Source organism: Octodon degus, unplaced genomic scaffold, assembly GCF_000260255.1.
Source record: "Octodon degus isolate 3935 unplaced genomic scaffold, OctDeg1.0 scaffold00178, whole genome shotgun sequence".
Classification (NCBI taxonomy): domain Eukaryota; kingdom Metazoa; phylum Chordata; class Mammalia; order Rodentia; family Octodontidae; genus Octodon; species Octodon degus.
Window position 1 is genome coordinate 3,798,059 of NW_004524754.1, and position 11,146 is coordinate 3,809,204.

Genomic DNA, 11,146 nt, shown 5'->3' on the forward strand with positions numbered 1-11,146 from the left:
GGGGGCCGGGGAGATGGCTCAGTGGAATAAGTGCTTCCCTGGCAAGTGCAAGGGCCTGAGTTCAGTCCCCGGTTCCGCCAAAAAAATAATAAAATAAATAAATACATACATACATACATACATACATACATATATACATACTTTTTGGGTGAATGAGTGGATGGTGGATGGGTGGATGCGTGCACGGATGGTCTCAATGAGTAGGTGGATGCTTGTGTAGGACAGCAACAAGGAAGGAAGGAAGCAAAGGAGCAATGGCCAGAGGGAAGGAGGAGAGAGGAAAAACACCAGCTGATTGGATACTCACCACAGTTGGTTCATTTCTCAGTGAGCCTCTTTTCTGCTGAATACAGACAGCAATATCTGTAAGAGCACTGATAACGTGAGCCTATCACATATTATTTCCAGGGAGAGTTTCTGAAATACAACACTGATTGCATGAACATGAAGGATTTTACTCTTTATCCTGAGGGGTTCAGGTCGGAGCTGGTCTTAGATCATATCTGTTTGAGAATTTGATGGGGACAAATCAGATGTATGTGTGACTTAGTCTGATTACTGGTGTTGATTTCTAAACTGGAGCAGGGAGAGAGATCCTGGGCGGCTCCTCCTCTCCCCCACCCCTCTGTGATCAGGCCCGGCAGTCTCGGCTGCTCTGCAGGCTCCACCTGTGCCTGTTCCTAGGGGATGCTTCCAGACCTGCCACTCTGTCTCTTATCTCTGCTGCCTCTAAGTCCTCCAACTTCTGCTTGTCTTTCCCTCTGTGAACCCACATCATGCAGACTTGCCCCTTTCCTTCCTGGCACCCGCCAGCCACTCCCTGTGCCACCAGACCCCAGTGGGTACAGCGTACTCCTTTCCCTTCCCTGTAGCGGCAGCCGCATCCAGCCACCCATCTGATGGCACGTCTCCCTCTCAATGCTGAGGACCATCCTTCTTTGAGTGACAGCTCTCTCTGTTAGCTGCGCAGCTGCTGTCCTCACCCACCCTGGCTCCCAGCCTCCTCTCCTCTTCCTGGTGTTGTGACGTGCTTGTTTTGTGAGGCTGTGTGAGCCTCACTGCGCATGCTCACACCCCCAGCCCTCCTGGAGTGATACAGAGAACAGAAGCTGTGGAGTGAAGTGAGTTAGAAGGCTGCCATAGGAGTCGGCACACCTGGAGTGTGACCTGACTCCAGCAGTCCCAAGCATGACCGTGTACTGCTGCACCCTCATCTGTGACAGGGTAACTGACCCCCAAAGCGCCTGAGGGCTACTGAGCTGATGTGAGGCTGCTCACATCCACCAGCACTTGATAAATAATGGCCACTGTTGCACTGACGGTGCTTGCAAGAAGGCTGCTTCTCTTCCCATAGAACCTTACTGTCTCCATGTGCCTCCCTCCTCTCCCAGTGAAAGTGACATCAAGCAACTCTGGCTGCAGCTGAAGAAGGAGGAACCTCACCTGCTGTCCAGCTTTGAAGATTTCCTGACTAGGATCTTCTCCCAGCTCCAAGAAGCCCATGAGGAGAAGAATGAACTAGAATGTGTCCTAAAAAAGTGGGTACCCCATCTCAGTGGCTCTCTGTGCCTGGGTGTGGAGACCAGAAACATTTTCTCTTACATTTCTCCCAAAATATTGTGTGACACCCATCTGCCGGGGGTGGGGGTGGGGGGTGGCTTTGGTGCTCTCTCCACTCAGAAGCTGGGGTCCCACACACTAAGCACAGCCAGGCACTGTTCCGCATACTGTGTGTATGCCAGCTCCTTTGGGTCTCATAGCAGCCCCTAGGGGTAGGGACGATCTACCATTGCCCATCTTTTACAGATGAGGAAATCAAGGTACACAGAGGTTAGCAGCATGCTTCAGAACATACACCTTCTAAGTGGCAGAGGTAGCCATCAGAGCCTAGTGGCCGGGACCCCTGGGCAGGAAGCTCCCGAGTCCACAGTGAGAAGGACTCTCACCATGCTCAGTGTCCAGGGCTCTTCTGCATTCTGGGGAAGTTAAGGCTAGTGGTTCTGGAGGTCACACTGTGGCTGGGGGATGGTTAGAGCATTGTGGAGAACCCCCCAGGGCCTGACAAGGGGGAGGGTGAGAGGAGCTCCTGCAGCCCATGAGCCGCAGTCAGGCAGAGCTGGGTTCGTATTTTGGTTCTGCTACTCACTGGCTGTTCAGCTTAAGCCTAATTACTCCAGCTGTCCAAGCCTCAGTTTCCTTGTCTATGATAGCATGTCTCACAGAGTTCTGAGCAGTATGTATGATTGTGCAAGGTACTGGGAACATTGCTCACACACCAGTAATCAAAGAATTGTCAAAAGAATAATAATTGTCTTAATTAAGTGTCTTTGTTAACTGTGGAGGATTTATCTAGCTCAAGCAGAAGATTTGAGTCTTGACACAGGTTGAGTTTAAAGCTCCTTTTATCTTTCTGGAGAGCGTGGTGAAGAAGTGTAGTAGTGGTCAGCAGCAAGGGTGGCCCCTGTGTATGCCCCAGGAGCATACAGACTCTCAGGCCTTACCTGGCCCAAGGGCTGCATGGTTGGTTGTTGTGTTTTTTTTTTTTTTTTTTTTGTATTTCCAGTAATGGTTTGTTGATTTCTTAATGCACAGAGATGCCAAGTCCCAACATACTGGGATGACTACTTTTGTTTTTAATGTGTTTGGTTGTTGCTGGGTCTGACTATGCAGCTTGGACTTGTGGTGATCCTCCTGCTTTCAGCCTCCTCAGCACTGGGACTACCAGTGTGTACCACCATGCCCAATTCTCCACAACTACGCCCAGGTTTCACTGGTCAGCTCAGCCCACCCTGGAGGCGGGGCTGGCATGGCATGTGGCGTGGGGGTTTGAACTGCTGTTCTTGTGTTTGCCTAAGCTTGCCTAAGCAGGTGCTTAGGTCTGCTGAGCTATCTTGCTGACCCCATGACTATATTTTAATAAGACACTGGCGATATTATTTTGACACGCAGAAGTCTTATTAATATCTGGGTGATTTTAATGAGACATCCAGGTACTGTGGAGGCTGGGAGTCAGGTACCATGGACCATAACCTTGATCAAATCTTGGCCTGTTCTGTCTTGGAGGTTGTGTTTTTTTAAAGATTTATTTATTTATTTGGTACAGAGTCTTGCTACCTAGTTTGGACTTATAGTGATGCTCCTGTCTCAGCCTCCCAAGTGCTGGGATTACAGGTGTGTGCCACCACACCCAGTTTCAGTGTTCAGTATGGTCCAGGGCCAGCATATGGTACTGGAAATTGAACCCAGGTCCTTGTGCTTGCCAGGCAGGCTCTTAGAGCTATCTCCCCGACCCACATTTGTATATTTTTGATTTTGTATTTGTTACTCACCAGAGGAAACACATTTTACTTTACAATATCTGTCTGTCTGTCTATGTATGTATGTATGTATGTATGTATCTATCTATCTATCTATCTATCTATCTGCTAAGTGTGTATGTGTGGAAGCTGAAAGGTTTCACAAAATGCTTGCCCTTGTTACATGAGACACACTCTGATATTTTTTATTAGCTTCTCTTTTATTTGGTTTTAAAAAGAGAACTCAAGAAACTAAATCCCCCTTGGAATACAGAATCCATATTAGCCACTGAATACTTAGATGAGATTAGGCGTGTTCGGGGTGGTTTGGCCATAGATGTAGCCACTGAATATTTAGAAGAATTCTTTGGAGAGGATGCAGAATGAGACATCTTTCAGAACTGAGCTAGGAGGTCAAGCTTGTTTTGGAGGAGTGTGCCCCAACTTGGGAAAGAAAATCGGACAAGGTGCTGGCACTGGCCTGATGCAGGGCAGTTTTAGGACCTGGGAAGCTGCCATGTTTGCCAGGCTGTGCCACAGGGTCCCTGTCTAGTAACAAAGGACATTTCAGCTCCGTGGGAAGATGTGCACCTGCCCAGGACAGTGAGGAGGAGATTCCAAGTCAGGCAGCTGTGTCAGGCTGGAGCTGGGCAGCAGGGGCTCGATCAGATGCAGAGCCAATATTTCATCGGGCTGAACCAGGTGAGGTAGAACACAGAGTCCCTGTCATCCCTGAAGGACTGACAATCACGTCTACCCAGCACAGGTTGGACCAAGTGCTGCATGACTTGGAAAGTCAGCCAGTGTTGCCGTGGGCGGCATGGCCTCTGCTCCCGCCCCTTTGGCAGGCTGCGCACCCTGTTCCTTCTGTGTGAAGAGGCCAGAGAAAATTACTTTTGACTTGGTTAGAGAGGATGAAGCTCCCTGTCCTCAGCTCCCAGGGCGGGGCTGTGGCATCAGGGTCACAGGGTGGCTGTAGTGAGCGCAGAGGTCTGCCCAGCTTCCTGCTCAGCTCACCCCACATCCCCAGAAAGAGACAAATGACCATGAGGAGTGTGGGGGCTTGGAAATGATCTTTCTAGCAGATGACAGAGTTGTATTCTAATCAGAAGTAGCCAGGACCTTCCTTGCTTCATCCCCATAGATTTTTAAAAATTTCATCTTGGAACCTGGAGATGTCCTAGGAGTGTGTGGAACCTTAGGCTTCACCCAGCCCATGGCTGTACCTTTTACCAACATACCCAGGTGCTTTGTGCGTGGAGGGAAGGTGGGGAGGCTGGGAGGCTGGGAGCATCCAGTCTCTCATGCCCTATCCTCTGAGCTAAGGTCAAGGATATCAGATTTGGGGTCAGAATCCTGGGCACTGTGTGGAACTGAGGTGTGTCCACTGGTAGGTACCACAGCCTCCTGGCACAAGATGAAGGGCAAAATCGAATTCAAGAACCTGGGGCTGAAGCAGAGAGCCTCTGCTGACCTTCCAAATGTGATCTGTTCTGTGTCCCAACTTCTCTCTGAGGATATGGGGATTCAATTGCAACAGAGACACACTTGGCTGCCTTCTTGGTGCAGAAATTCAGAGAGCTGTCTGTCGTAGCTTGAGGACAAGAGGCAGTTTAGACAGCGGGGATAACTTTCCAACCATCACAATTTCTTGGCTATGGAAAACATTCTCTGCATTTACCTTTTTTTTTTTGTGGTGGTGGTGAGAAAGATGCTGTCTGGACCTTTCCACAAATTCATTCAGGGGTGCTGAACTCCCACCCTAGGAAGCCCAGTTTTCTTAGTCTTGAGTGGAAGTTTGAGGTCTGCATTTTTACAGTATCCTGGTAAAGATAAATAACATTGTGTCTGGGGAGAGCTCTGAGCTCCCTGCAGAAATCAAGTACTTTCTGGATCAGATGTCAGCCTAGCTCTACCCTACTGCTGCAGTTCAGTAGCCTAGGTGCCACCCTGTCTGCTGCACCATTGGAGGACCACACCTGGCCTTGGCGAGCTTCGCAGCACCACAGACCCTCTGTGGAATCAGTGCATTGCGTGGCATGCTGGTCTTGCCTTGTCTGTTTGAATCACCACAAGCACTTTCTTGGGAACTCTGGGCTACAACACTTGCCCTTTCCTCAGCTGCATGCATGCCCTGTCTAGCATGGTTTCCCTGGGCTCTGGAAGGGGTACTAGACTGGGAAGAACCAGACCTGACAGGCAGCCCAGGTATACAAATGGGATCCAACCTTTGTAAACTGTAATGTGTAGTTTTGGACAGGAGAACATTCTCAGAGCAGGGATGATGCCATGTTCCTGGCCAGGCCTCCAGGTAGAGCGGCAGTGCACACATTGCAGGTGGTCCTTGCATTCTGTGGGCTTTGCGAAGACCTGTGCCTCAGCTGTGCAGCTTTGGAATGCTGGCTTGCTATGGAATTCCCTGAAGACTTTTAAAGATTCCTAGATCTTTCCCCATGAGAATCTAGATCTGAATGTCTCAGTGTCTTGGTTACTTTTATTGTTGAGACAAAATACCCAGCACCAATTAAGGAAGGAAGGGTTCATTTAGCTCAGGATTTGTGGAGGTTTCAGGCCATAATCCACTGGCTCCGAGGCCTGGTAGCACATGGCAGGGGCAATAAGTGAAGGCAGCAGAAGACAGCAAGGGCAGCAAGAGCAGAAGGGAGGAGCACGGGCCTCTCTTTCCACCCCGGGGGAGGGGGTTGCACTCACACCATCTCCATGTCTTCCTCTTGCAGAGTATGAAGATATTTATGAACTTCTCAAACTGACCCAATGTGTCAACCATTACACTCAGGGAGGAAGTCAGGGAGGTGTCACGTTGGTACACACAGATCCCAGGTATTTCTGACACAGGCAGGCTGCAGACCACGTGCTGAGACATACACTACCCTAGCCCATTTTCCCAAAAGGTACCGGCCTGCTAAAAGTACACCCCATGGAGCTTTCCGAGCTGTACTTTGTGTCTTACTCAGAGGGGGAGGGCAAGAAGTTCTTGTGAGGACTCTGGAAGAGGCACCAACTTAACCAAATTCATGCATTTTTAGGGCAAATTATTGCGAGGCAGAACCACATTGTTAGCATTGCCCTGGGAGCGACTGGAAAAGCGAGGGCTGTATGTCTGTCACATACACCACGGGCATGATTTGCAAACCTGAATAATGAAGTCTGTTTTGCTTTACTGAGGGGGGATAACTGAAAGTTGGTATTACACAAGGCAGCAGAATCTAATTAGGAAGAAACCAGCCATCTTGAAAATCCAGTTGGTGATTTTACAACCACCTTTGCAGAATTTTCTACAAGCCCTTATGTTTTCCTTTCATTTATCTACACCCTTCTTGCATGTGCACCTATGTGAGGGAGAGATAGAGACACAAAAGACTGCGATAGTCAGCCACTTTGTGAAGCAGGAAGAGGCTGAGTTTAGGAGGATGTGAAACCCTGCCCAGGACATTTCCCTTCTCAAGGCTGCAGTGCCTTAGAAAGATGGCAGGGGGCAGTGCTGAGCCTGAATCCCTGCGGGCTGCTCTCGGTGCAAACACGAACCCTGGTCGTACTTTCCTCCTGTACAGCACTCCCATCTGGGGCCTGTGCTCTGCGGCCTGGAGCTTGGGAGTGGGGTGCTGCCCATTCTCTGAGGGCCAGGCGGCACAGTCAGTCCACAGGGCATGCTGGACGGGATGGAAGAGAAGGGCAGACTTCAGGCTCCGCCAGTCCCACCCACTGGGCAGCTTGGGAAGACGTCGCTGTGCTACAGATAGAACCACAGGACAGAGTCAAGGCCTGTGTTCTACCCACTCTGTTCTGGGTAACTTGGCCACTTCGCCATTTATCCCTCATTTTCTTCACAAGCAAAACAAAGGGGTTGGGAATGCAGACTTTTTTTGTGGGCCTGTGTGATACATGGCGGCCACACGCATCTTGGGGGACTTAGTTCGTGTGCTCGCCACATCTTCATCCTTTTTCCTTCTGCATCCCCTCGTGGCCCTCCCCCACCCCCACCCCCAGCCCTCCTTCCTATCTTTGTAGAGCCTTCTTTCCTCTTCCCTATCATCCCTTTCGTTTTGCTCTTTAAATTACTTCTATTTGGGGTTTTCTCACGTCCTAGAAGCGGCGCAGTGTCTCAGCGTCTGTCTCTAGGCCGCGTGCTCTCTGCACTTGCACTCAGGGCCAGCGAGGGTGGGGCTGCTCTCCCGGCCTTTGCGCCCGCGGTGGCCAGTCTGCAGACCAGGGGGCGCAGGGAGCTGACCTCTGCCCACTCACATAGAAGCACGTGACATCACAGCGACGAGCCCCCAAGGTTGGCAGCCACTTCTGGGACTCTGCTTTGAGTTCAAGTTTCTAACAATGTACAAAAGCTAGACAAGGGCCACCCCCTGTGTCCAAGGCCAAGGCTACTCTTTGATAGAAAAGAGGTTATTTTTCTTGAATGATTTCATTGCATCCTTGCCTAGAATCAAGGAGGTAAACTGGCTGACTTGCTGAGACCTGAAATCTTTTCTTCTCCAAGTGGAGGCGCAGGGGAGAGGGAGTAGAAGCAAAGCATTTTTTGGGAGCAGTACTCTGTGGCAGAGCTCTTGGCTGCTGCGCCATTGGCCAGAGCCCCCACGGAGATGACCAGGAATACTTTATGCCAGCATGGCCGGCACCTTAGCTCTCCATGTGCAGAGCACTTTGTGAAGGTTAATTAACTTTCACAGTCCCTGTGGGAGGCCGGCTGGGTAAGTTATTGCTAACTGGCATCTCACCTCCTGGTTTCCTGCCAGTGATCTGTAAAGCCTTCTATGTAAATTACAACTTGAGCCTCCTGTATATATTAAAATCACAATTTCCCCACTCTACTCCCTCACCACATCCCCATCTTCAGCTCTCCTGTACCTCAAAAACACACACACATACACTCTCCCCCCTCAAACACGCACGCAACATGCATGCACAATGCACAGAGGCATGCTGTGGGCAGGGACCGTTCAACAGAGCCAGACATCCAGGTGATATTTTATCCTGAGTCAGTTAGACCTAGTTTTTTTTGTTGTCCTGGTTTCAGTGGGACTTGCCATTTCAGAACTGTCCCTGTGACCTCGGATCTGTCCCTGTTGGAGGTCACAGGGTCACTGTCATCCTGAACCCAGACGGGTGCCGCTGGTGTATTTGAGTGTCTGACCTTTTGTTTTTCTATTATAATTTTCTTTTATGTTTTGAAGAGTAAAAACAAAAGCCTCCTTTTGCTACAGTAACATCAAATTTTTTCTTAGGTGTCAAATTTCTGTTTAGGCAGAGAGTATAATTTAGGTCTAGATTGTGTGGCCCAGAGTCACACTTTAAGAAGGGCTTCACGGACCCTGTCTGAGGTCCTCCATGCCATGTAGATCTCTGTGTGCTTAGTCCTCTACCCAAGAGGTTTAACCCGCCCCTGTCTTCTGGCTTTTAATGCTTCATTATTCCTACAAGCATGGATTGTTCTCACAAGTCTGCCCTTCTCTCACTAAGAACTTAGGTCTCTTTTCCTCGCTCTTTCATCTGCTTCTTCCTCCCTCCCTCCTTGTGTAGCTCCAAATGCCAGGCTCACATAGCAGCGAAAGCGATCGTTAAATCGACACTGCCAGGGTTAGAAGCTGGAAGGAGTGCTTTAAGAATGGAGAATAAAGCACAAGTTGAGTAATTACACCCACATATTATTAATTAATACTTCAGAAAGCCCTGTTACAGGTTTCAGCCCTTTCTTGCTCAACATTTTTACCACTGGCATAAATCAAGGGAGATAAAAAACATTTTGTAGAAATAGAAACATTTCATCCACAAAGAGGATCCAACACATAAATTTTTAAGCATCAAACATTATAGCGGCAATATACATAGGCAGACTCTTTTGGGAAAAATACTTGATACAAACAAGACTTCAGAAGACTTCAACAAACTTATCTCAAAACATTAGTCAGGCAATAGAACATGGATATAAAGTATTTTAAACAATCAAACTGGGGGCTGGGGAAGTAGCTCAGCAGTCTAAGTGCCTGCCTGGCAAGTGCGAGGACCCAAGTTTGATCCCCAGTACTGCTGTGCCAAGCCAGCCACCAAAACTGGGTGTGGTGGCTCACACCTGTAACCCTAGTGCTGGGGAGGCTGACACAGGAGGATTACTATGAATCCAAGCTGTGTAGAGAGACCCTGTGCCAAATAAATAAATAAATAAATAAATAAATACAGAAGAACACCATCAAACTTAAGACATTAACATGTAACTCAGTAGTGTCCCAAATTTTCTGATCAAGGAGATTATGGGGCCAAAGAGGAAAGTGATGATGATGTAGAGTGTGCTTAAGGAGAGTCACATGGAGAGAAAACATTCTCTCAGGCTTTCACAGAGAGCACATTGGCCAAGCAATGGCCGTGACTCATCCACATGCCTGACACTGACAAAGGTTCTACAATCTGAGGTACAGGATCTCAGGATAAATCCTGAGGGGATTTCACTGACCTTATCAGACCCAAAAGCTATAACTCTTGTTGCACAGGTCCTGCTTTACCTTGGTCTTAACCATCCAGCAGAAAAGTATAAAAACAAAATATAAAAAGTAAAGCCATGCTGTTATGTTGAGCTATAGGGTACTCAGGTCAACAATTTCTGACATTGCCAGTCAAGCAGAAGACCCAATACTATTATGGACTACTGGACTCTTTTAGAATATTTTGCTGAGTTTATACACGTATAATATTCAAATAACGGAACTTAAAAAAAAGGGTATACAGATGAATGTCCATTTTGTATCTGTGTATTCAAAGTGGTTAGGATAGATATATAGTTACATTCTCTTAATGAATAGAATGATTTGTTCTAATGGTGTTTGTAGATAGGATATCAAGTCTGCATCTTGTACAGCAATTAACCACTAGGAAGAATGTATGCAATGTGTTAATTATTGAAACTGTCCTACCAATTTAATTTGAAAAAAAAAGAAAGAAAACAATGTAGTTTTGAATATGAAGTGCAGCAATGAAAGATTATGGAAAACAGAATAAAGTTTGGAAATTAAGAGTAAAAAACAACTTAAGACATTAGGATAGAACTGTATGCATTACAAATAAAATACACATTCTTCTCATAAATGTTAGAAAAACTGATGTTTTTAGCTACACAGCAAAGGATAATAGATTCCAAAGAATAAACACCTTACCAGTGTATTCCCTTGCTGTAGTGCAATAAAACTAGAAACCAATAATTTTTATATTTTAAAGTACTTTTCTTAGTAACACTCAGATAAATTCTAAAAGCTAATATATAGCTTATTTATTTTTTAATTAAAATTATATTTATTTAGAAGCATTCAGAATGTTTTGTCTACAAAACAGTTGCAACTTTTTTTTTTTGCAATTAGAGTCATATTCCGTTAATAGAATAACAATTATTTCGTATAAGCTGCATCAGAGACAACTGAAGATGAAAAACTACCGTCCCCATATATAACTAATTTGTGCTGTGCACCAACAAGAACCTGCTTTAAATTTCCCTGCCAATGTACAAGTCCATACTGTACCAGGCAAGGTGAGTGGCTATTGAAAATACCACCAGGACAGGGCTATCTAAAGATACATTTGGTAGTGTGTTAACTATACAAAAAAAGACTGTACAGTTTAAAAACAAATCTTACATAAACTTTTCTTCAAATGGACTGAGCTGTGTATAGGGGGGCTAAATGCTCTATAGACAACACATGCTGGGCCTGCGCTCTGATAAGAAAAAAACAAAACAAAACAAAACAAAACAGTGCTAGAACCAACTTATTCATCATCATCCTCTTCTTCATTCTCCTCATCCTCTTCATCTTCTTCCTCCTCTTCACCCTTATCTT

At 46.9% G+C, this 11,146-nt stretch overlaps 1 protein-coding gene across 2 annotated transcripts in view; it reads left to right on the top strand.

Moving 5' to 3' along the window:
* Cracr2a (calcium release activated channel regulator 2A) overlaps positions 1-11,146 on the top strand; it is a 150,815-nt gene that overhangs the window by 84,949 nt on the left and 54,720 nt on the right. For both annotated transcript variants that reach the window (XM_004643596.2, XM_023703747.1), the window contains one exon: positions 1,392-1,538. In XM_004643596.2, coding sequence (XP_004643653.1) covers positions 1,392-1,538 — 147 coding nt within the window. The remainder of the gene's footprint in view (positions 1-1,391; positions 1,539-11,146) is intronic.